Raw genomic sequence first — 27,161 nt, forward strand, 5'->3', positions numbered from 1 at the left:
AGCCCACACCGACTATTCTGACTGCAATCTTGATTGAAGAACTTGCTTCACCCATCACCTTGAACCACTCAAAATTCTCCATTGATGAAAACTCAGCTCTGGGCAGAACATCTGGCCTTGTTGCCTCAATGGTCATCCAAATTTGGGCAGAATAACTTCTCTAACCATTCCGTTCCCTTCTCTTTTATCACCCTTCTCTTGCATCGCCTGCATTCTGCTATCTGACACTTCTTAGATTACGGACTGTATTAGGAGTCACTTACAGTATTTCAAGCCATTCTGCCTTGTCTCATATGACAGCTCCATTTTAAGCAGACACAAATCAATCAGATATGTGTCTACAGCTGCTGCCTCCTATCTCCCTTCCTCTTCCTGCTTTGCTATTTTTCCATGGGGACCAACTGACTGCAACCTGCTGTGAAGATTCCATAACTGACTCATCAAAATACTCTCTATAATTTCAATTTATTAAAATCATTTTCCTGTACCCAGCAATTATATTTTTAATAATAATAATAATAATAATAATAATAATAATAATAATAATAATAATAATAATAATAATAATAATATCTTTATTGTCATTGCCCCCTCTCGGGGACAACGAAATTACTTATTTCATTCCAAGCTAATGTTTCAGAGTTTTCCCCAGATCAAGATTTCCAAAATTCTCTCAAAAAGATGACCATTCTAATCTATCAAAGGCTTTCTTAGCACCAAGCGACATCAAAATAGTTTTGCTTTGAAAGAATCTTGGACCAGATTCAACTCACTGGCCCCACTAGCAGAAGCCCACAGAAGGATGTGGAGAAGAGGGGAGATTGTTTCCACTTAACAAGCAGAAATGCTTGTATTGACAGAACAATTATTTTAACATAATATTGGATCCCTCCCAATAATTCAAATGTTGTCAAATAGGCTACTTTAATAAATTGCATTTGACCAGACTCCGTATAAGGATAAAGAAAGTTAACAAGATTATATGTATTTAAGAAGAATAAGATCTTACAAACCATATTCACATGTTACCCAGGCGCTGACAGGGAGCAGGGTCACACCACTGACCTCATTCCCAACATTGTGTACACCCTGGGTCACACTCATTGGATGTCCACACATTGCACTATCATGGCCCATGACTTAAGAGATCATGCATTGTGCAATAGACAGCATCCCTTGGTTACGAGTAACTATAATAATTGAATGAATGTTTATGGCTTCTGAGAAAAAAGTTTCTTCAACCAGATGCTTATATTTAAATAGGTCTGCCCCAACAAATCTAGATTAAATTCTAGTTTCCAGGACATTGGCAAGTGCTGCAGCTACGTTGCTCATCTTGTCACTACTGAACTTACTGGATGCATTTGAAGTAACAGGGGGTGAGTCTCTCCCCCTCCCCCCCTGGAAACCACAATTCATAAGAGGCAAAGAATAACTATATTTGGATGGGATTACAAACTCATTCCTAGAAAAGCAGTAAGTACTAATAAAATACACAAGTTAAAATTACAGGTATTTAATTCTTCACTGACCAAATTCTGCAAATGCGGAATATGTTTAAAACAAAGCACATTTAAATAAAGAATATATACCAAAAAATACAGGTAAGTATTTCTAGCAAGCCAGATTTACTTTTAATTATCTCAAAAGATAAACCAATGCTTTGGTCATGGAACAAATTAAGTTAGCCATAAATGTTTTTGCAACACATATCACCTTCTCTCATATAAGCCTGCCTGAACATTAAGATCTTCAGTCAGAGGCCTTCCTTTAACAACAGTTCTGAACTGCCTTCCAAACTGAGGCAGGCCAATAAAGGGCCTTTTGTGTTGTGGCACCATTCCTCTGGAACACCCTCTTCAGGAAATTTGTTTAGCACTGAATCCTGTATCTCTCCAATGACATGCAAATATCTTGTAAAATTTTAAATTTTTTGTCTAGGCCTTCCAGCATGCTACAAAGCTGGTTTTAATCTGCTGGCTTTAATTGTTTTTCAGTATGCCATTTTGTGTGGGTTGCTGATAGTTTTATTAATTTGTTATAGTTGTTTTAGCTTTTTACAACAGCTATAAGCTACCTCAGGGAGTTTTTAAATCTAATCATAACATAGAAATGTTTTAAATATAATAAAATAAAATACCAGAGACACTGACACTTCAAACTCTTAGCCTCACTATCACAATAGCAATCATGCTCAGTAGTGTGAGGCTGATTTAATGGCTACAATTACGTATAATAAATGTTCCCAAATGTTCCTCAGATTGTATTACTCACCTGTGCTGATGAATCACCAAGTATTTGTTCCTGTTTCTCACTGCCTTGCAGAGGAGGAATGTTGGGGCTGAAAACCATGAGGTCACTTTTGATGCCAGCTTCACCACTCACACCCGCCAGGATATGGCTATGACGATTTGAATATGACCAGCTACCCACTTCACTGGCACATACGAGGGTGGCTGTGCCAGGGCCATATATCATGGCCTCCTTTGCTTGGGACTGGCACCGCAGGACAATGTATATTATGATTGCAAGCAGAAACAAACTGGACACTGAGCAGATGGCAATGATTAGGTAGATGTTGGCACTGCCTGCAAGAGGCTTTGGGTTCCCTCCTGTTCTTGGAAGATGAACATCAGTACGGGTGAGCTGGGTGCTTGCCACCAGTGTCACACTTAACGTAGCAGTGGCTGACAACATTGGATTCCCATGGTCCTTCACCAAGACCAGCAGATTCTGGCTGCTACCGCTAACTTCTCCCTCATCAAGGACACGTGTAGTGCTGATCTCTCCACTGTACTGCCCAACTCGCCAAGGACCACTAGTCCCCTCATGCATTTCATACCGTAGCCATGCATTGTAGCCTGAGTCAGCATCCAGGGCTTGTATTTTCCCCACTATATGCCCAGCCATCACAGGGATCACTAGCAGAACTGGGTTTTCTTCTGCCATTCCAGACACTGCAGGTGCATTGTCATTCTCATCGACCACAAAGACCTGAATAGTCACATTGCCACACAGGGAGGGCAGCCCAGCATCCTTGGCCCTCACTTGGAACTCCAGCAGCTTCACTTCCTCATAGTCCAAGGGTTGCAAGGCATAGACCTTCCCACTCTCTGAGTGCACAGAGATGTAGCTTGTCAGGGGCCAGAGCTTCTCATCGATCCAGTAGCTGACCAGCGCATTCTCAGCCACATCTGGATCTGAGGCAGACACCGTGAAGATGTGAGCACCAGGTGGGTTGTTCTCCTTCACAAAGACTGTGTAAGATGGCTGTGCAAAAGCGGGTGCATTGTCATTCACATCACCAATGGGCACCACCAGGCTGCTGGTGGCTGACAGCGATGGAGTCCCTTGGTCTTGAGCAGTTACAAGCAGCTTGTATTCGGCCACCTGCTCCCGATCCAGAGGCTCAGACACTACCAGAGAGTAGTAATTCTTGAAGGTGGACACCAACTTGAAGGGAAGTTCGGGGGGGTGCAGGAAGCAGCTTATTTGTTCATTGGCGCCAGAATCCTGATCTGAGACACTGATCAGGGCCACCACCATTCCAGGCAGGGAATCCTCTGGCACGGGCACCAGGAGCGATTTTAATGACATCTCAGGGGCATTGTCATTGACATCTAGCACTTCAACCACAACACTGCAATACCCTGTCATTGGATTGCTCCCTTTGTCGCTAGCTTGTACCTGAATCTCATACTGGTGATTTTCCTCAAAGTCTAATTTTTCTTTTGTTCTTATTTCCCCATTAACAGAATCTAAGGCAAATATATTTTTTAATTTAACAGGCACATGATTCTGAAATGAGTATGTAATCTCCTTATTGATTCCCTCATCCATATCTGTGGCATTCAATTTAATCACTAATGTTCCACTTAGAACATCCTCTGCCATTTGGACTTTATAAACTGACTGATTAAAGGCAGGTGCATTGTCATTTTCATCAAGAACAGAAATCACCAGCTGTGCTGTGCCACTGAGCTCTGGCTTCCCCCCGTCGGTGGCTGTGAGCAGCAAATGATGCTTAGCTCTCACCTCTCTGTCTAGAGAGGTTTTTAAAAGGAGTGCTAGTGATGGACGTTCATCATGTTTCCTCTGAACATCTAGACTAAAGTATTCACTGGGGCTGAGTGTATAGGTGAGGTGAGAATTTGGACCAATATCTGCATCAGAAGCTCCCACCAGAGGGAAAAATGATCCAGGCAGTCTCAGTTCTGAAATAAAGACATCTTGTTCTATTTGAGGGAATGTAGGAGCATTATCATTTATGTCCTTGATCTCCACCTCAATATGAAAGACTCTCAGAGGCTTATCCACAATCACCTCCAGGTGAATGGCACACAAAGGGCTTTTGCCACACAGCTCCTCCCTGTCTATTCGAGAGTTAACAAACAAAATCCCATTCTGAACATTTACCTCTAAATAGTCCCCTTGGCTTTGAGACTCCATCCGGAACATCCGAGGCACCAGCTCCTCCACCTCCAGTCCCAGATCCTGGGCAATGCGGCCCACAAAGGTGCCATGCTGGGATTCTTCAGACACTGAATAATGGAGCTGGCCGCTCCCTCTCTCCCAAGCCATGCAGATGAAAAACAGCTGCAGCAGCTGCCTTCTCATCAAGCAGCATCGGAGCAAAACAACCATAGCAATGGTAGGTCTTATTCCTGGTTTCAAAAATTAAATCCACTCTTTCGTGATGGCATTAAAGGCTGGGAATCAGTCAGTTGTTACGCTGTTGCATCCATTCTGTCCTCTGATGGTCTCTGTTCTTTCTGAATTGCTGGGAGGGGCTTTGATCTTTGTATCAAAAGAGCGTTTTGATTTTCAGTGGATAGCGACATCTTGTGACAAATCAGTATTAGTGGCATACAAATGTTCCTTCCTTCTTATTTTCCCTATTTTTTGGCTCTATAATAAAGTAGGATTCGTTTGCATTTTGCTGATATTGTATTGTAATATTTTTTTCCTTGAAAAGTTAGTATCTCGTAACCACATCACAGTATTTTTTTTAAAGAAATAAAGCCTAGGTAGAGAATACATATTGACTTAATTGGCCAAAATTAAATCAAAATTGTTTGGCTCCCCTAGAGTTTTGTACTGGGTTACCCACATTGTTAGAAGTGTTCTACTCATTTTAGAAACTCTTATTTTTGTTTCTTGGCCATTTTTCCTCCACTATGTTTTCACAAGGGGCCAAAGGGGCCGTCCTCACTGGCAAGTTTATCTTGTCACTAGTCCACAGTTGTCCCATCACCCTATACAATGAAGGCCAGGCCACTGTCACAGTGCTGACAGCCTGAGAGCTGAGCAAAATCCCTCTGCCACGTCAAGAAAGAAAAAGGAAGAACAGGAAGTGTCAGAAATGATGGGTCATGATTATTGGAAGTCACAAGATAACCTATCTACATATGCCCAAGTCAATCTTGCACTGTTTCATTTTGGTCCATCTGATTATGTTTCCTTTATGCTGAGCTTTAGATTGTAAGTTCCTCGGAGCACAAACATATCTTCTTTCACTCTATAAAATACCATGCACACTGATGGTGCTATTTGAATAGTTAAGGGCAACCAATCATAAGCTTCAGTGCATACTTTATTCATGGAGCTCTAATTCAAACAGTGAAGTGGTTCAATCCAGAGAAATTAATTTCTCCCTCAATCTGTCAGCCTTTAAAGGCCTGAGGAGTTCTTTATTCTAAAGAATATTAAAAGGAATCTTTATGAGAACAATGAGTTGTTGGGATTTTTCAGGGAAGCGGGCATGCTGACCAATTGAATAGCATAACTGGAGTCTGAAGTTGAAGAGCTCTGTTCTCTCGGGTTCATTTCGTTTACTATGATTCTATGCAACTTGCCTTCCAAGTAGCTCAGAGCAGCACGTTTCCCTGCTCATTATTTGCACAACAACCCTGTGACGTAGAATAGGCTGAGGGATAGTGATGGCCCAATTGCTGTAATGGTTTTCAACAATGACATTGGTTAAACAAATGGATGCAGAAATGTAGCCGTTTGGTCATGTAATTCCAAAATGTTCTCATCATCTGGTTTTACTTTGTCATTACAAATAAAATTAAGATACATGATGCTAATCACACATTATAAAAATACATTTTCTTATTTGTTCTGAGCCCAAATTATTCCTGTTTTCCCTGAAAACCCACCATTACTGTAATTCCACCTTATTTTTAAGAATGGGTAACAAAAAAGATGCTCTTGCAAAAACTACCTTTGCAAATATTTTCAGGATTACTTTCTCCTATCTTGTTCTTATCACACTGGAATCTTGAAGCTCTGGTCGTAATATATATGGTTGTATCGCCTCTATAATACAGATTAGGCTGAATGATAATGAGTGGGCCTAGCCTACCTTGTGCAATTTGTGACTGAATGGACATCTGAAGCCACTTCTGAGATTGTTGCTGCTATGTCATCATCATGATCCTACCCAAGAGTAGGTCCCTCCAAATAGTTTTTAATTTTAAAAAGTGTTGGTAATGACTAATTGTTAATGCAGGATATCCCTTGAAAACTTGACCAAAGTTCATAGAAAAGTCAGGGATTTCCACAGTGATAGCGATTTGAAAGGAACCAATGCACTGAAATACATGCATGTCAGAGCTGCCTAGAGACTAGGGTACATCACAGGACATAGGCATCTAGCCAAGCTTCCTACACCCTTTCCTGCAAAGCTACATCACAATTAGAGAGATTTAAGCCTACATATCCAAAATACCTTCTCCTCAGGGAAAGCTTCAAACAGCAAAGGATGTCAACTAGACAGATCCCTTCACTTCTCAAAGTAAGGGAAGAGTGAATTCCCCACACCTCCTACTGCGCTGTAATATTCTTACAAATATTGTAAGTATGACATGAATTTTATACTTTTTTATACGTTTAATACTTTTATACATTTTTTATTGTAAGCAAAATTGTACCTGTCTTGAGCCTGGGTGGAAGGATAGGCAAGAAATTCAATTAAGAAAGAGAACAGATAAATATACAGTGGTGCCTCGCAAGACGAAAATAATCCGTTCCGCAAGTCTCTTCGTCTAGCGGTTTTTTTGTCTTGCGAAGCAACCCTATTAGCGGATTAGCGCTATTAGGGGCTTAGCGGTTATTAAAGGCTTAGCGGCTTAGCAGCTAAAAGGCTATTAGCAGCTTAGCGGCTTAGAAAAAGGGGGGGAGCAGGAAAAAAATCGCAAACTAGCAAGACGTTTCGTCTTGCGAAGCAAGCCCATAGGGAAAATCGTCTTGCGAAGCAACTCAAAAACTGAAAACCCTTTCGTCTAGCGGGTTTTCCATCTTGCGAGGCATTCGTCTTGCGGGGCACCACTGTATAGAAGTGCACAGAGCAATCATGCCCAACTGTCTCTGTATATGGTGTCCTATAGTATAATGCCATGCATTCAAATAAGAAAGGAATACAAGAGCATCAGTTACAAAGATTCTTAAGGCTTCCATGTGACTCACCTCTCCAGATAAATTTGGAACCAGCTCCTTTGCATTTCCTACTCCTGTGTTCACAGCAAAGACAGGAATATTGGGACTGAAAACCATGAGGTCATTCTTGATACCAGCTTCCCCAGCCACACATCCCAGGTTGCGACTATGACGTTGTGAATATGACCAGCTACCCACTTCACTGGCGCACACTAGTGTGGCTGTGCCAGGACCATACCTGGAACTGTCCTCGAGCTGAGACTGGCATCGCAGAGCCACATACACAACGATGGCAAGCAGGAACAAGCTGGACACTGAGCAGATGGCAATGATCAGGTAAATGTTTGTAGTGTCCACCAGAGGCTTTGGGCTCCCTCCCATTCTGGAGAGGTGGGCATCAGCTTGAGCAGCCTGGGTGCTTGCCACCAGGGAAATACTCAACGTAGCTGTGGTTGACCGTACAGGCTTGCCATGATCCTTCACCAGCACCAACAGAATCATGCTATTGCCTACCCCCTCTGTCTCATCCAGCGCATGTGTAGTACTAATCTCACCACTGTACAGCCCCACACGCCAGGAGCTACTACTTCCTTCATGCAGCTCATAGTGCAACCAGGCATTGTAGCCCGAGTCAGCATCCAGGGCATGGATCTTGCCCACCATGTGTCCTGCAGTAACAGGAACTACCAGCAGGATGGGGGCCTCTGCTGCCTTGGAAACTTCAGGTGCATTATCATTCTCATCCACCACAAAGACTTGCACTGTCACATTGCCACACAAGGAGGGCAGCCCAGCATCCTTGGCCCTCACTTGGAACTCCAGCAGCTTCACCTCCTCATAGTCCAAGGGCTGAAGAGCATAGAGCTTCCCACTTTCTGAGTGCACCGAGATGTAACTTGACAGGGGCCAGAGCTTGTCATCCAGCCAGTAGCTAACCAGGGCATTTTCAGCCACATCTGAGTCTGAGGCAGACACCGTGAAGATGTGAGCACCTGGTGGGTTGTTCTCCTTCACAAAGACAGTGTAGGAGGGCTGAGGAAAAGCAGGTGCATTGTCATTCACATCACCGATGGGCACCACCAAGCTGCTGCTAGCTGACAATGATGGAGTCCCTTGGTCTTGGGCTGTCACCACCAGCCTGTATTCAGCCACCTCTTCACGGTCCAGGGATTCAGCCAGCACCAGAGAGTAGTAATTCTTAAAGGTGGATATCAGCCTGAAGGGAAGTCCATGTGGCCACAGGGAGCAACTAACTTGAGCATTGATGCCTGCGTCATTGTCCGATATACTCATCAGGGCCACCACTGTCCCCAGTGGGGAGTCCTCAGGCACTGGCACAGACATGGATGTCACAGACAGTTCTGGAGCATTGTCATTCACATCCAAAACCTGGATCAGAACTTTGCAGTGTCCGACCAAAGAGTAGGACCCTTGATCAGCAGCTTCCACTTGCAATTCAAATAAATTAATATCTTCAAAGTCTATCTTTCCTTTGGTTTTGATTTCACCTGTGTTGGAATCTATGGAAAAAACCTGCCTTAAATGGGGAGGCATCATCTTGCTAAACGAATACAGTATTTCTTTATTTGTTCCTTCATCCAAGTCATAAGCAGTCAAAGCAATGACTGATGTTCCCTCTGTGATGTTTTCCAGCAGATGCACCTCATACACAGACTGGTTAAACATTGGTACGTTATCATTTACATCTAGTACAGTTATCTTCAGCTGCACTGAACCAGTTAGCTCTGGTTGTCCCCCATCAGTGGCAGTAAGCAATAAATGATGTACAGAGATTTTTTCTCGATCCAGGGCATTGTATAGCACAAGTGCTAAAGATTTACTGAGATCTCCATGCTTTTCTTCACGTAGCTGAAAATGATCATTTGGACTAAGGATGTAGGTAAGCAGACCATTTGAACCAATATCAGCATCTGAAGCTCCCTCTAGTGGAAAATAGGAGCCCAGCAGCCTAGATTCCAAAATAAATAGTTGGTGTTCATTTACTGGGAAAATGGGGGCATTGTCATTTATGTCCCTGATCTCCACCTCTGCATGGAAGATCCTGAGAGGCTTGTCCACAATCATCTCTAGATGAATGATGCAAATGGGACTCTGAGCACACAGCTGCTCCCTGTCAATTCGGGAATTCACAAACAAAACACCATTCTGTACATTTACCTCAAAATAGTCCTCCTGTCCTTTGGAAACCATCCGGAACATCCGAGGCACCAGCTCCTCCACCTCCAGCCCCAGATCCTGGGCAATGCGGCCCACAAAGGTGCCATGCTGGGATTCCTCCGGCACAGAATAATGGAGCTGGCCGCTCCCCACCATCCAGGCTGTGTGAAGCACCATCAGCTGCAGCAGCTGCCTTCTCTCTGCCTCCATTGAGCTGTGGTTTCTTAGAATGATGGCAAGAATGGTTTCCTGGTGCTATGAATTCATCCTTTGGTTAATGAAAATTGCTCTTGAAACGGTGGAATCTGCTTTTTTCTGTTATATTTTGATGGTATCTGGGGTTTTCCTCCGGATTCTTGCATCAAATGATTTGCTTTCCATCTGAGGGCAGGGCAGCAAATCTCCTTAGGTTTCCTGAAGAGATTTTGTAGGCAAGAGTGACACCATGTGTCTGAATTCACAAGCACAGCGGTTTAGCAGGGCTTCCAAAATTGTTTTTCCTGGTTTACAGACTCTTCTGATATTTTAATTATTAAATAATTTTTAATCAACCTCATTATTTTGTTAATAGATTATACAGTGTTTATCTTCCCAGATTATTCACCAGGGCAGGGCAGTCTAAATATGTAACACCAATTCCAGCATGACTGTACCCGCTACTAATTACCGGTAGTTTCCAGGCTCAATTCAAAATGCTGGTTTTGATCTATAAATTCTTATGTGACTCAGCACCCCAATACCTCAAGGACCATCAATCCCCACATGAACTGATCCAAACCCTGTGATCATCCTCTGAGGCCCTTCTTCATGTGCCCCCCCCCCCACTGGAGGTCTGAAGTGTAGCAACACAAGAACAGGCCTTTTCTGTGGTGGCTCCCCATTTATGAAATGTTCTCCCTAGAGAGACTTGCTTGGTGCTCTCTTTATCTTTAGGTGCCAGGCAAAAACTTTCCTTTTTATCTGGACTCTGGGCCCTTAATTTGTAGGGTTTCCAGTGCATGTGGCCCCTCTTAGTGTAAGACCTGTCTTTTATTGGTATAGATGTGTTGGTTAGGGTTTTTTTATTGGCTGTGTTTGTTGTAATTGGTTTTGGTGTTTATATTTGTTTTTGCTTATAGTCACTTTTGTGAGGAAAGTGACTAATGATGATGATGATGGCATAAAGCTAGTGTGGTGCAGTGAGCCTCGAGTAAAATTTAAGATATTGACGGATGCCAAAGAAGGAGGTGGACTTGCCCTGCCAGACCCCTAAACTTTGTTGTGAACCATCTGCTTTTTGCTGGCTGAGAGAATGGCTGCTTCTTGAAAGTACTGAAGTGTTGGATAATGGCAGACGAAGTTGATGGACTATATGGAATTGGCGGAAATGACTGGCAAGATCCGAGACCAGGGAGAAGAGTCGGTGGAAGAAGACTGGAAAAAGTTTAAGGACTATTTATAGAAATATTGTAAAATTAAGGAATGTTAGAAGAATGTTGGAATGAAGTTATATGGCTTTAGTAGAAATGTTATAAGGAATTAAGTATAAATAGATTAATAGAAAATTAAAGGAAAAAATAAGGCAAGAATGTGTTAAGATAATTATAGACTAGAAAACAGAGGAAGATGGAAAGGAATTGCTGAAACAATTAATAGAAGTGGAATACAAAAAGGGAGGTGTGAGGAGGTGTGAATGAAAGATAAGATATTGAAAATGTTTGAGGTGTTTTTAAACTGTTTTTGTTTATTTTTGCTTTGTTTTGCTGGTTTGATGTGTTGGTGTTGTGTAGTGTTTTTGTGTTGTATTTGTATTGTTCTTTTTCTTTTCTTTTTTTGTTTGTAATGTTGTGTTGAAAAAAGTAATAAGTATCATTTTTTTAAAAAAAAATATAAAGCCAGTGTGGTGCAGTGATTAGAGTGTCAAGACAAGAACCTGGGAGACCCAGGTTCAAATCCCCAGTCAGCCATGATCCTCACTGGCTGGCCTTGGACCAGTCACCAACTTTCAGCTCAACCAACTTCACAGCGTTAATGTGAGGATAATATGGAAAGAGGCAGAACAAGGTGTGCCACCTTGAATTCCTTGGTGGGACATTTTAAAAGGTAATAAACAAATGACAATATTGGCAATTTTATTTGCAATTGCTTGCAATTCACATTTTTCACAGCAGCTGTGCACCTTCATCACACTGTCCACTATCATCCCAAGGTCTCGTTCTTGGTCTGTAACTGCCAGGTTAGATCCCATGAGCATAAGCGCGGAGAAGGGGTTGCCTCAATGTTTACACTGAACTGCATTTGGCTCTTTACTCTCATTCACACAGTTAGAAGAAATACTTTCAGAGAAAAGTGAAATCCCTCCTTGTTTTAACCATCTGATGAACAATCTGGTATCATTAGCAAACTGACGACCTCACTGTTCACACCTAATTCTAGATAACTTATGAACAAATTAAAAGTGCAGGTCCTGATTCCTGGACCAGCTCCATGAATTGGCTACTGGGGACACAGAGTCACGGTGGTTCCTGACCTACCTATAGGGCTTAGTGCAGAGGAAAATGTTACATATTACGCACATTACAACACATATTACACCTGTGCTGAAAAGCCTGCACTGACTGTTAATTTGTCCGTAACTGCAGATAATCTTGATAAAGGCAGTCTGTTCATTTGGTCTCCCGAACCAGGGTTGGGTAGGTTTCATTTATAGGTGTAGCGGTTATGTCTCTGGTCAGATGGAATACACACCACGCCTTTAAAGCTACAAGTCCCAGCACCCTTAACAAACTACAGTTGCCAGGATTCTTTGAGGCTTTGAAAATAAAGCTATGGTACGTACACAGGCAGAATCTCAGGTCTATAGTTGGGCTCATCCACACTAGAGCATAATTTGGATTTGAAGCTGCTTGTGTTCTCATTAATTTAACTCCATCCACATGTTGTCTAAGCAAAGAACTGTGATCTCACACATTTTACCTTCTAAATTCAGATTTCCCCACTCCAGAGATAATTGAGTAAGTTCCCCCAAACCACTGCACTTTGGGTAATGGGTGCTTTGCATCAGGGGTCTTCCTGTGAGTGGATCAATCCTTCACTTTAATTCTTCCCCTTCCCCTGTCTCCAATTTTCATTTCTCTTCTGGCAGCACTTGTGCTTACCTCCAGCAGCCTCCCTCCAGCAGCAAGCACTGGCTTGAATTGTTTATTTATTTTTCATTACCCCAAATAATAGACGGGGGGGAGGGGAGTTGTCCTTCCAGTTATGGGATGCAGGAAAACGAATGACAAAAGAAGTGCAACCTTGCCTGACTTGGAGCAACACATTTTTTAACTACCCTTTTGTGCAAATCTTTTTACAGCATTGTATTTCACAATTTTTAAAAAAATTAAAAGGCGCTGTTCACAGGAAAACAATACATGCCTACATGCCCAGAAATGACCTCACATTTGGAGGGACACACACAAATATTCTTTAAAATTCTTTTGACTGGAAATCTGGAATATTTGAAAACTTGAATTTCTAAAAATAAAAAATAAAGAAGTTCCCTAAAAACTAAACAAATGGTCACATGCCAACACTCAACTCCAGGTATCCAGAACTTAGCAAGGGTGGGGAAGTACTAGCAGCATCCTCCCTACAACTACAAATGAAAAATAAAATAAAATAAAGACCAGGAATCCACAACAGGTATTCAGAAGCCTCTGACACCGGAGGCACAAGATAGCAGTTATCAACAGCCCTCTCCTCCTTGAATTGGTCCCGTCTTCTTTTAAAGCCACCTAGGTTGATGGCCATCCCTGTCTCCTGGTGGAGCAGATTCCCCAGCTTGACTATGTGCTGTGTGAAAAAGTACTTTCTGTTATCTCTCCTAAATCTTCCAACCTCCACCAGTTCCAGTGCTATGAGAGGGAGAAAAACTTTTGAAGGAATGACCTTCGGGTGTGGAGCACACTTCCACCCGCAGACAGGCCTCAGCTGTCTGACCGCGTGATCTTTGGGTGTGGAGCACACTTCCATCCGCAGACAAAGCCACAGCTGTCTGAACATCATGCCCTCTATCTAACCTTTGCTCTCTTAGTGGTCTGCCGTGCCCTGTCTGTGACCTTTGTCTCCTTCGTCATACATTGTTCAAGGGGAAAATGACGCGGTGGTAACAGGTGCCAAAATAACTTTGTACCACCCCTCAATCTCGGGATTGGAAGATGTGTAAAAGTCACAGTCCAAAATGTATCTAACTGGTTTTGCATATTGTGCTAATAAAAGGAGCCTCTACAGAGCTAGCTGGCAGTTTGTCTTGGAGCATGCTTGCCAGTGTGCTTCTGCACAGCTCACCTGCATCCAACCTCCTGTCGTCCTCCGTTATTCCTATAACTTTTCTCTCTCCACTTTCTCCATGCCATGCATATGTTATACACTATTTTATATTCTATCATGTCTCCTTTACTCTGAACTAAAAAGTTCCAAATGCTGCAACATTTCCTTATAAGGGAGTTGCTCCGTCCCCTTGATCATTTTGGTTGCAATTTTCCTAACTTTCCCCAACTCTGCAATATTCTTTTTAGATTAAGGAACTAAGAAAAGAATTCTCAATGCAGAGAAAGGAACAGATCTCTTTGTCTTGCTCCTGACAGAGGATATTCATCAAAAAACAAGCAACTGAAAAAGGCAAGATTACAGCTGAGGCTCCAATACTTTGGCCACCTCATGAGAAAAGAAGACTCCCTGGAAAAGACCCTGGTGTTGGGAAAGATTGAGGGCACAAGGAGAAGGGGATGACAGAGGACAAGATGGTTGGACAGTGTCCTCAAAGCTACTAACATGAGTTTGACCAAATTGTGGGAGGCAGTGGAAGACAAAAGTGCCTGGTGTGCTCTGGTCCATGGGGTCACGAAGAGTCGGACACGACTAAACAACTGAACAACAACAACAACAATCCTCCAAATAACCAGGTACAAATCAAGGATCATTTGAAAGGTGTTGCTTTCTGACCAAATACAAATACAAAATCCTTAACCAATATTTGGAATATCAGTGGCATACTTCTTAATGGGGTTCATATGGACCTTGAAAACATTAAAATGTGATTACAATGTACTCCTGTTATTGCACAAGTGTTCTGAACAAACTATATGAAATAAAAGAGGGGTTACTAACCGTTGCACAGAGCAGATCCTGCGGTTTTCCATTTTCTGCATAAGCAGGTATGTTGGGGCTGAAAACCATGAGGTCGCTTTTGGCATTGGAGTCTCCTGTCACGCCCAAGATGTGACTGTGGCGATTTGAATAGGACCAGCTGCCCACCTCACTGGCACACACCAGCGTGGCTGTTCCAGGACCATACACCATGGCCTCCTTAGGCTGGCAATGGCACCGCAGGGCCATATATGCAATGATGGCCAGCAGGAACAAGCTGGACACTGCACAGATGGCTATGATGAGGTAGATGTTCATGTTATCCGCCAGGGGATTGGGGCTCCCTCCCCTTCTGGGAAGGCGGGCATCAGCTGGGAGGGCTTGGACACTGGCCACCAACGAAATACTCAGCGTGGCGGTGGCTGACAAAGCGGGCTTCCCATGGTCCTTCACCACAACCAGCAAACTATGACTGCTGCTGCCCTCTGCCTCCTCCAGGGCACGTGTTGTACTGATCTCACCACTGTACAGTCCCACCCGCCAAAGCCTACTGGACTCCTCATGCATCTCATAGCGCAGCCATGCGTTGTAGCCGGAGTCCGCATCCAGGGCACGGATCTTGCCCACCACATGCCCAGCTGTCAGAGGGACCACCAGAAGGGTGGGAGCCTCCTCTACTGGTACAGTCACAGCTGGCACATTGTCGTTCTCATCCACCACAAAGACTTGCACCGTCACATTGCCACACAGGGAGGGCAGCCCAGCATCCTTGGCCCTCACTTGGAACTCCAGCAGCTTCACCTCCTCATAGTCCAAGGGCTGAAGAGCATAGAGCTTCCCACTCTCTGAGTGCACCGAGATGTAGCTCGACAGGGGCCAGAGCTTCTCATCCAGCCAGTAGCTGATCAGGCTGTTCTCAGCCACATCTGGGTCCGAGGCAGACACAGTGAAGATGTGAGCACCTGGTGGGTTGTTCTCCTTCACAAAGACTGTGTAGGAAGACTGAGGAAAAGCAGGAGCGTTGTCGTTCACGTCACCAATGGGTATCACCAGGGTGCTGCTGGTTGATAGTGATGGAGTCCCTTGATCCTGGGCAGTCACTACCAGCTTGTATTCTGCTTCCCGTTCCCGGTCCAAGGGCTCAGCCACCACCAGAGAGTAGTAATTCTTGAAAGTGGACAATAGCTTGAAGGGTAGGTAGGAGGGCGTCACAGAGCAGCTCACTTGCCCATTAGCCCCAGAGTCCCTGTCTGAGATACTGATCAGAGCCACCACTGTCCCTGGTGGGGAGTCCTCTGCAACAGGCACAGATAGAGACTTCAGTGACATCTCAGGGCTATTGTCATTCACATCCAATACCTTAATGAGAACTTTGCAATGTCCAGGCACAGGGTAAGCACCTCTATCTGTTGCTTCAATTTGAATATCATATGCTGTACTCTCTTCAAAATCCACCATTCCTTTCACTCTAAGTTCTCCATTGTTTGGATCTATGCTAAACATTTCCTTTATACTTGGAGCAACAAGGTTGCTAAGTGAATAGGAAATCTCTTTATTAATCCCCTCATCCAAATCGATTGCCTCCAGTTTAATAACTAATGTTCCCATGGCAGAGTTTTCCAATAATTCAGTTTTGTAAACTGATTGATTAAAGGCAGGTGCATTGTCATTGACATCGACCACAGTGATGATGAGCAGGACTGTGCCAGTAAGTGCTGGCTGCCCACTATCTGATGCTGAAAGGAGCAGGTGATGCTCTGCAGATACTTCACGATCCAGTTGTCTTTTTAATGTCAGAACCAAAGACTTGCTGTGCTCATAATTCTTTATCTCTTCCACAGAAAAATATTCATTGGGGCTGAGCTTGTAGTTTACCTGGCCATTGCTACCAATGTCTGCATCAGAAGCTTCTTCTATTGGGAAATGGGAACCTTGCACTCTCGATTCTAAGACAGCTAAATTCTGCTCTCTGACTGAGAAAACAGGGGCATTGTCATTTATGTCTGCAATCTCCACTTCCACATGGAAGACAGTCAGGGGTTTATCCACAATCACCTCCAGGTGAATGCTGCATATCGGGCTTTTACCACACAGCTCCTCCCTGTCTATTCGAGAATTAACAAACAAAATCCCATTCTGCTCATTTACCTTGAAATAGTCCCCGTCTCCTTGAGACTCCATCCGGAACATCCTAGGCATGAGCTCTTCCACCTCCAGCCCCAGATCCTGGGCGATGCGGCCCACAAAGGTGCCATGCTGGGATTCCTCAGGCACGGAATAATGGAGCTGGCCGCTCCCCATCAACCAGGCTGTGTGAAGCAAAATCAGCTGCAGCAGCTGCCTTCTCCCCACTGAAGAACAGTCTCCCCATGGAGCAACCATCTCAGAAATATTTCATATATTTTATATATTACTTCATGTCACAGCTTTCTAAAATAGTTTTTTTTAAAAAAATTAATCCAGCTCCATAGTATCCATTTTGCTCATCCATCCATTTGCAAGCACGGAAAGATATCTGATGACAAAGAAGGGGAAGAGCCTTGTGTACACACACCCTTTATTCTTAGCAAGATATTTAAGCAGAGAGCGACATCGTGCGACTAGATGGGGAAGTACAGTTGGCTTATATGAGAAGGCCTTCTTGGAGTCTTGTTTCATGCCATCACTTTTCAGTCAATGAAAATAAAGTAATATGAATAATAAAGCATAAAATTTTACTTGAAAGATGTGTTTATTATATTCTGCATGTATCTTTTCATTTGCTGGTAATTGTTGTCATTTCAGTTCTATGATTTTGATAGTCTCCAACTTTTAAAGTCATAGTTACAAACAAGATTCATTTATTACGTGGTTTACAACTTAATTTTGAAATTAGTTTTGGTTTCAGCATTTTAAAGCAAGGAAAAGTGTTGATGGGAATATGATACTGTATACTGGAATTTGAAGATAAAGGGCTTTCCCTCTAGGGGTTGCTTTTCCACTTTAGTTAGTGAAAATCTCAGCTGAACTGTTGATAAATCAACTGCAAATAAGGAACTAGGAACAAAATTATACACTAATGACCACAAAAAGTGAGAGGAAAGCTGGGCAACTTGAGACAGAAGGTCGAAAGAGGCTGCAGCTTATTTCTCCCCACTTCATTATTGCTATTTCTATACATGCCCATACGTTTCTGAGAATGGGGCTATCTCACCATTCAAGTAAACTGTGCCCTACTTGAATGTGGGTAGTGTTCAGACATGAATGGTTCAGACAGGTAGGTCCCTAAAGACCAAGGATACCTTCCCTTTTCAGAATTTTGTATGGCTTTCATCTTATGATTTCAATTTCATTGCCTAGGGTGGGTTTAAGGATTCTTAGAACCATCTGCTTTACAGAAATCATATACTGTATTCTGCCAAGTTAAAAAAAAAAAGCTATCTTTCTATGTAACTGTGATTATCCAAAAGTGAGGGAAATTTTCACAAAATACGAAAAGACTTTCACAAAATATGGAATTGTTAGCATACACATGTGTGCATTCTATGTTTTGGGGGATACTATGGACATGTGAACACTGCCAATCCCAAATAAATTTCATTAGTGCACATATATAAACCCACTATAACACTACAAGGGGAAGAATTTGGATGGATTTTCTAATGAATATATAAAATCCAGCCTCCTCCCCCCCGTTAGTGTGTGTTGCCCCCCTTAAGTTGCCATGTCCCAATGCTGCAGTCAAAATATACTCAAGAACTAGCAGGATCCCCCTGTCAGTGTATAATTCTGTTTCATAATATAGGTGCAGGGGTATACCTAGGGGTAGGTCAGGTTGGGCTCCCTGCACACATCCAGGGGGACCCTCTGGCTTGGAGTGCCCAGGAGGGAAAGCAGATGGAGGGAGGCAGACAGATAGACCCGAGGAGAAGGAGGAGGAGGAGGAGGGCAGACCCAACCCATGGAGGAAGTCACTGGCAGAGCATGAAAGGCAACAGGAAGCAAACTTTTTGAGTTTCTGGTCTATAGTCTTTTCTGGCTTTGGAGGTGCCAAGACATCTTGCCAAGGGCACAAGGGACAGCGGTGTTTGTGTGTGCCATACAGCTCCTTGCCAAGGGCGCAAGGGAGCCTAGGTACATCTCTGTATAGGTGGAACAAAACAAACAAAAATTATGGGATAGCACTAACTAAAAAAAAATTAAGAAACATTTTTAAAACAAAATGTTTTTTGGGGGAAATAAAATGTCATCTTCCCATGCACTCTAAGTTAACAACATTCAGGAGTCATCGAGAGAAATGCCTTGCAGAACAAGGCAAACCACATTTATTCTTTCTAAACCTAGGAGGCTCCACAATTCAGAAGGAAGTATACCGCAGGCAATCCAGCTTGGTTATGTGTTTCAAATCAGGAGAGTACATACTGTGCAATGCAATGAACACTCCTATTGTTCACTGGGGCTTACTCCAAAGTAAGTGTGCATAAGATTGCAGCCTAAATCTCATTAAGTATTACCAACATCTCACTCACCAAACCCATTTGTTTGAAAGCATGTCACTTTGATACTAAATGAAGTTACAAACACACTTTGAATGAGATCGCTTGACTAACACCCTCCAACAATAGAGTTTCTTAACTCAAATCATCCTTCACATACATACAACCAAATATGGAGGAAGCATCCATAAATGGAGAGGTGCTGTATTACCACAGCTACATAGGAAAATACAGTGTCCTTTATTTCAAGTTGAACTCTTTTATTCAAAGGAAGTTGTCTTACAATGACTTAGAAAAGCAGCTGAATATGTTCATCTTATTGTTGCTGATAGGGGTGGGAGTAGGAAACAGTCTGTCTCTGAAGGCTGTGAGGGACCTTTGAGTTCAGTCCTGAATGGGAGCAGGACATGATGGAGTCAATATGTAAAAATCTGCCACATTTTGAGGGTGGAGCCTGGAAAAAGCTATGTAAACCCAGCTCCCACCATCCCACATATCTGCGTCCATCCATCCATGTTGGGAATAGCTGGTCATAGAAGGATTAAGTAGGAATTCTTATGGTTTGGGCCTGTCAGCCAAATAAGTGAAGAGAGGAGTTTGGTTGGTTTTCTGCTTGCTCTACGCTGTGTGATTTGCAAAGACTGGCAATTAATGCTGCTTGGAACAAGGCCTTCATGCTGTTTCTGGACCTTGTCTGTCTTGCCTTTGGGTTCCTTGCTATTCCTCTGCTGGACCCCTTAGCAGATGGTAAATCTCACAACCTAAGCAGAAGGGCAGTCCTTATATGTCCACTCATTCCAACAGGAGGTCGGCAGAGAGGGAAGTTTTTAATGTTTGATGTTTTATTATGTTTCTATATAAGTTGGAAACCACCCAGAGTGGCTGGGACAACCCAGTCAGATGGACTGGGTAGTAATATTATTATTATTATTATTATTATTATTATTATTATTATTATTATTATTAACAACAAAGCCAGCAAGCAATTTTGTATGAGTTGGGACACTGCTCCAGAACCAATGTCTCTTCAGTTCTCCATTTCTCTCAAAGATGAAAAACTTCATGTCCAATAATAGTGACTCAAAGAGATTTTGCCAAGGTTAAGGTAAACAGAAGAAAGCAAGAAGAAGGATAATCACCCATCTGGGCCACTGCTTGAAGAAGTCTGTATCATTGCTATTTTTTAAACGAATTTTTTTTTTACTATTATGTATGTAAACCACTTATGGGACGCGGGTGGCGCTGTGGGTTAAACCACAGAGCCTAGGACTTGCCGATCAGAAGGTCAGCGGTTCAAATCCCCGTAATGGGGTGAGCTCCCATTGTTCGGTCCCTGCTCCTGCCAACCTAGCAGTTCGAAAGCATGTCAAAGTGCAAGTAGATAAATAGGTACCGCTCCGGCAGGAAGGTAAACGACGTTTCCGTGCGCTGCTCTGGTTCGCCAGAAGCGGCTTAGTCATGCTGGCCACATGACCCGGAAGCTGTACACCGGCTCCCTCGGCCAGTAAAGCGAGATGAGCGCCGCAACCCCAGAGTCGGCCACGACTGGACCTAATGGTCAGGGGTCCCTTTACCTTTATGTAAACCACTTAAGATTTTCTCTCTCTATATATATAAATGTATAGAAATCTTGCTTTTAGAATAAGAAAAAAAGGATGACTCTATAATAGAAGGAATCTGTTCACAATAGGCAGGTCTATGCAGGAAAATAACCTGGTGAGGCACTGAAAAGTTGAACTTTTCCCACAACTTTTCTCTTGAAACTAATTTTGTTTGAGTATCATAGAATGATAGAGTTAGAAAGTTCATTGGCGATTATCTAGTTTACCCTCCTGCTCATGCAGGAGCCTGCCACTACAGTACATCTGATAGGTGGCTATTTAGCTTCTATTTAAAATCCTCTAATGAATGAAAGCCTAACACCTATTGAGGCAGTGTGTTCCATTGTTAAACAGCTCATGCAATCAGGAAGTTCTTCTTAACTTTTGGTTTAAACATTTTTTCTTGCTACATACGCTCTTTCATTCATATCCTACCTTCTAGAACAAAAAACACACACATTTACTCCATATTCTAAAAGTGTCAGCCCTTCAAATATTTCAGAATGACTATCATAAATCTTCTTTTCTCCAGGCTAAACACGCCCAACTCCTTTCCTCATAGGACTTAGTCTCCAAGACTTTGTCACGTTCCCATGAACACATTCTAGTCAGTCAATATCCTTCTTGAATTACAATGCCCAGAACTGGACACAGAACTCTAGATGAAATCTGACTAAAGCAGAATAGAGTGTCAGTACATCTTGTGATCTGGACAGTATACTTTGGTGCATCAGTCTTCTTAACTACATTATGACTTATGCCTAACTTGTGGTCTACTGAAACCCTTAGATCCTTTCACACGTATTGCTCACATATCAAACAGCACCCATCCTATATTATTCCTACCTAAATGCAGAACTTTACAGTTATTTCTCTTTAAACTAATTTTGTTTGCTTCGGCCCAATTCTCCACCCTATCAAGATCATCTCTGATCCAGTCTCTCTCTTCTAAAGTACTAACTACTCCACCCAGTTTGGTATCACCTTGGTTTCCTTGACTTCTTTGTCCAAGACATTTATAAATATATTTAGCGACACTGGGCCTAAGGTGTGACACCCAACTTGTCTCCAGGTTAGCAAGGAGTCATTGATGAGCACTCTTGGGATACAGTTTTTCAACCAGCTACAAACTCACCCAGTAACATCATCAAACCACATTTACCAGTTTCCTAACAAGAATATCATGGCGAACTTTGTTAAATAATTTCCATGGGCAGTTCCTGGAATCAATTCCACAGCTCCAAAAGACACAAGGCTTCTTGAATATCTTGATCCTGTGTGACAGTCTTCCATCTGCACACCTCCTGCATCTGGTTTTCTTCCTCTTACTTAGAAATTGATCCCTCCTTTTGTCCTTTTGAAAGTATTTCCTGTGTTCCAGCCAGAAATCATTCATTTTCCATGATGAGCCAAAGCATGGGTGGGCATGTCTCAGCCCTTGCACTTTCTCTTCCAGGAGCAATACCAGCTTGCACTTGCTGCAAGTTTTATACATCCTCAGACAGGAAAACAAACAAAGCACAGACATCGCATGTCAGCACAGCACCATGCTCACTGGCCATGTTCTGTGGCTCTCTGTGGTATTCCTCGATTCCCTTTCAAACTTTTCCTTTAAACTCTCAATTAAAATTCTTCATTTGCTGATCCTGTTTGCTTTCTCTACATCATGATTAGTTCAGAGACTCCAAATGTGTCAGGAATGAATGGGTCACATTCAATGCTAGTCCTACTCAGAGTAGACCCATTAAGTTATTAAGACATGGCTAACTTAGGTTCATTAATTTCAATGGGTCTATACAGAGTAGGGCTTAGTTGAATTCAACCTACTGACTCTTCTTTTTGAACTGACCCCCCTGTGCTAGTTGGAATAACCTGTTTCAGTGCTCATTGGTGCAGTGAGGAAGTGTTATCTCTTTCCAAACTCTCTATCTTTTTCAGCCTCTTAAACTGTCAACCTTTTATGCAGCCCATTTACAGGTTTTGATAATTAAAAGGCATATAAATTCTGTTAAATAAAATAAAAGATGCACCAAATCAAGCTCATTGGTTTTTTTGTTTGGGTGATAAGCAATTAATGATGGATGTCAAGTTCTCTATAGTTGTACCTGATTTCATCATGAATGGCTGGAACTACAGGCCACAGAAGGTCAATTACTGCAGGGAAAGAGTACGACACTTTGCTATTCAGAACACCTTTGCACACCACTCTTTGTATGGGGAAGAGGCAGGATCGTGCTGAATGTTTTTGTTAAATACAAAGCCAAGTTGCTTTTTCTTTTCCTTGTATTTTAGGTTTATAAGACGGAAGGGGTTGTTCTGCATGCCATTTTTCAGGCCCTTCCAACCCTGTGGTTTCATCACTGTAAGATAGGATTCTGTTTGGAACAGAGGTTAAACCAGTCTCTTTGTTAAGTTAATTACTCTAGCCAAGTCTGTTTTGCATGAGATACAAGCATTTGGTTGCCACAGAAACAACTAGCTAGAGGTGCTTCCAGAAGTGGGCTAAAGTGAGGCAGGCTTTCCCCCTCCTTCCCTAGCTGGAGCTGATGTCTTCTATGAGTGTAAAAAAAAAAAAAAATGCCTTGGCCAGTATCATCTGCAGGGAAGAGGCAAAGTCCTGACTTGATCTCTGTGCTCAATCCAAAACTATGACGGGTGGGCGGGACCTAAGGGATGAGCAGTATCTGTTACAGTGTTAATGCTGTGAGGTCTTCCATGTTACGCTCAGCCCACCAGGCATATCCAAAGTCCATTTGGGGGGCCTAATCCGGCCCCTGTGACAACTTATTTATTGGGGTAAAATCCTTCTTGGGGTAAAACCTCAGCAACTTCAACCCTAAAAAAAGCTCTACAAGTTCAATCCTTTAAAAAGGTCAACAACAAATCTGGCCCTCTTTGAAAAAAGTTTGGACAACACTGCACAGAACATTATATCACACAGATGCCACTATCTCCACTTACCTTCATTCTGAGGAAACCAAGTACAAGGTATGTGCTGGCACCCCTGAAATTTCTCGTTGCTCAAACAGTGAATGTAACAATATTTTTTATAAAGATCTTTGTTTTTTTGAAATAATCATTTATTAATGTTGATATTTCTGCATAGATAATGTCCATTGTTGTAACCAATTTAGTTGATTTGGGTGTTCATGTGTCTTTCAGAAGCCTTGCATCACCTTTTCTTCCTGCACAGGTAATCGTGGAACGAATTCCCACACCATGGAAATTTCTATGTTCCCCTTCCAGTTAATTTTCACCCACACCCTTCAGCACAATTACATCCAGTTGAGTTGACCACTGTTAACTGTTTTGTAGTTAGGAAGAATTATTTTACATGATCAAGTACATTACCTTTATATATTTTTAAATCTCTATGCTTTAAAGGCATCAGATAATGGTACATGTCATAGAAAAGTATAATGAATAAAAACAATGTTAAAAAAATTTCCACAGGCTGATCTGCTATTTACATTATATGCATATTGTGGACATATTAACAGAAAAACTGTCCCTCCATAAATGCAATTCTAAAAACATCAGAGACTCACCTGTCCAGAAAGATCTGGGACCAGCTCCTTTGTATTCCCTACTTGTGCAGTCTCTGCAAAAACAGGTATGTTGGGGCTGAAAACCATGAGGTCGCTTTTGGCATTGGAGTCTCCTGTCACGCCCAAGATGTGACTGTGGCGATTTGAATAGGACCAGCTGCCCACCTCACTGGCACACACCAGCGTGGCTGTTCCAGGACCATACACCATGGCCTCCTTAGGCTGGCAATGGCACCGCAGGGCCATATATGCAATGATGGCCAGCAGGAACAAGCTGGACACTGCACAGATGGCTATGATGAGGTAGATGTTCATGTTATCCGCCAGGGGATTGGGGCTCCCTCCCCTTCTGGGAAGGCGAGCATCAGCTGGAAGGGCTTGGGCACTGGCCACCAACGAAATACTCAGCGTGGCGGTGGCTGACAAAGTGGGCTTCCCATGGTCCTTCACCACAACCAGCAAACTATGACTGCTGCTGCCCTCTGCCTCCTCCAGGGCACGTGTTGTACTGATCTCACCACTGTACAGTCCCACCCGCCAAAGCCTACTGGACCCCTCATGCATCTCATAGCGCAGCCATGCGTTGTAGCCGGAGTCAGCATCCAGGGCACGGATCTTGCCCACCACATGCCCAGCTGTCAGGGGGACCACCAGAAGGGTGGGAGCCTCCTCTACTGGTACAGTCACAGCTGGCACATTGTCGTTCTCATCCACCACAAAGACTTGCACCGTGACATTGCCACACAGGGAGGGCAGCCCAGCATCCTTGGCCCTCACTTGGAACTCCAGCAGCTTCACCTCCTCATAGTCCAAGGGCTGAAGAGCATAGAGCTTTCCACTCTCTGAGTGCACAGAGATGTAGCTCGACAGGGGCCAGAGCTTCTCGTCCAGCCAGTAGCTGATCAGGCTGTTCTCAGCCACATCTGGGTCCGAGGCAGACACAGTGAAGATGTGAGCACCTGGTGGGTTGTTCTCCTTCACAAAGACTGTGTAGGAAGACTGAGGAAAAGCAGGAGCGTTGTCGTTCACATCACCGATGGGTACCACCAGGGTGCTGCTGGTTGATAGTGATGGAGTCCCTTGATCCTGTGCAGTCACTACCAGCTTGTATTCTGCTTCCCGCTCCCGGTCCAGGGGCTCAGCCACCACCAGAGAGTAGTAATTCTTGAAAGTGGACAATAGCTTGAAGGGTAGGTAGGAGGGCGTCACAGAGCAGCTCACTTGCCCATTAGCCCCAGAGTCCCTGTCTGAGATGCTGATCAGAGCCACCACTGTCCCTGGTGGGGAGTCCTCTGCAACTGGCACAGATAGAGACTTCACTGACATCTCAGGGCTATTGTCATTCACATCCAAAACTTCTATCAAAAGTTTGCAGTCTCCTTCCATTGGTGCATGTCCCTTGTCAGTGGCTTCTATTTGAATTTCATATAAATTAATTTCTTCGAAATCTAGCTTTTCTTTTAACCTGATCTCCCCTGTATTCTGATCAATTTCAAACATAGTTTGAATCGTTGAAGGTAAAGGTCTTTTAAAGCGATAAGTAATCTCCTTGTTAATGCCCTCATCAATATCTGTTGCTTCTAACTTTACAACAAGAGTCCCAATAGCTGAACTTTCTAGTAAACTCACTTCATAAACTGACTGATTAAAGACAGGTCTGTTATCATTAACATCCAGCACAGTTATCACTAGCTGTACTGTTCCTGTGAGTTCTGGTTGACCCCCATCTGTTGCTGTAAGCAGTAAATGGTGCAGAGAGATGTCCTCTCTGTCCAAAGTCCTTTTTAAAACAAGCTCTGGTAGAGGGCTTTTAGCTTGCTTATCCTGAGTGCCCAGAGCAAAGTATTCATTTGAGCTGATACTGTATGCAATAAGGGCATTTTTACCAATATCTGCATCTGAAGCACTTTGTAGAGAGAAGCGAGAACCATATGCTGTTGATTCTGATATAAAAAGATTTACTATATTTACAGAGAAAGTGGGGGCATTGTCATTTATATCCTTGATTTCCACCTCTACATGGAAGACCCTCAAAGGTTTGTCCACAATCACCTCCAGGTGAACAGCACACAAAGAGCTCTTGCCACACAGCTCCTCCCTGTCTATCCGGGAGTTAACAAACAAAATGCCATTCTGAACATTTACCTCAAAATAGTTCCTATGATCTGCAGACTCCATCCTGAACATCCGAGGAACCAGCTCATCCATCTCCAGCCCCAGATCCTGGGCAATACGGCCCACAAAGGTGCCATGCTGGGATTCCTCCGGCACAGAATAATGGAGCTGGCCGCTCCCCATTTCCCAGGCTGTGTGAAGAAGAACCAGCTGCAACAGCCTCAGCCTCACCAAGGAGCCTAGTTTCCAAACATCCATTTTTAAAAATGCATCCGGAGCACAGAGGAATACACACAGTCTTGTTTCTTCCAGGAGTACAAATAGAAAGAAATTGATGTGTGTCTACCTTAGATGTTCATTTCTGTTCCTATGTTGAGCAGTCATGATGGTTCATTACTTGCCGCAGATCTCTGCACAAAGGAAGGAGGAGCTGACTTTTCCAGTCCTCTGACACTATTTTTTACCAAACAGCGACACCGTGTGATTGAACTTTTAAATACTTGAAAAGATTGTGTACTTGTCATCTGACCTTAGGCATTATGTTATAATGTATGTTATAACTCTGATTTCACAGAACTCTTTCAATTAAGTAAATTTTACATTGCATTTTAACTTATTAGCCATCCAGCTTTCCTTTAAAAGGGTTGCTGGCCTTGGGTATTTTGATACATGTTCAGTGATGGCATTGACAT

General features: G+C 43.1%; 1 protein-coding gene across 6 annotated transcripts in view; it reads right to left on the reverse strand.

Annotated features, from left to right (window-relative positions):
- Positions 1 to 27,161, reverse strand: part of LOC114601139 (protocadherin alpha-C2-like) — a 188,717-nt gene that overhangs the window by 150,302 nt on the left and 11,254 nt on the right. The window contains exon 1 of one of the 6 annotated variants that reach the window (XM_028738213.2): positions 24,355 to 26,902. The exons of 2 other annotated variants lie outside the window; for them this stretch is intronic. In XM_028738213.2, the coding sequence (XP_028594046.2) occupies positions 24,355 to 26,727 (2,373 nt within the window). In that variant the 5' untranslated portion in view covers positions 26,728 to 26,902. Of the gene's footprint in view, positions 1 to 2,274; positions 4,781 to 7,470; positions 10,122 to 14,751; positions 17,255 to 24,354; positions 26,903 to 27,161 lie in introns of those variants that run through there. 3 more of the 6 variants (XM_077933511.1, XM_077933512.1, XM_077933509.1) reach the window with 3 other exon arrangements.

The sequence above is a fragment of the Podarcis muralis genome, chromosome 8 (genome assembly GCF_964188315.1).
Source record: "Podarcis muralis chromosome 8, rPodMur119.hap1.1, whole genome shotgun sequence".
In the NCBI taxonomy this organism is placed as follows: Eukaryota; Metazoa; Chordata; class Lepidosauria; order Squamata; family Lacertidae; genus Podarcis; species Podarcis muralis.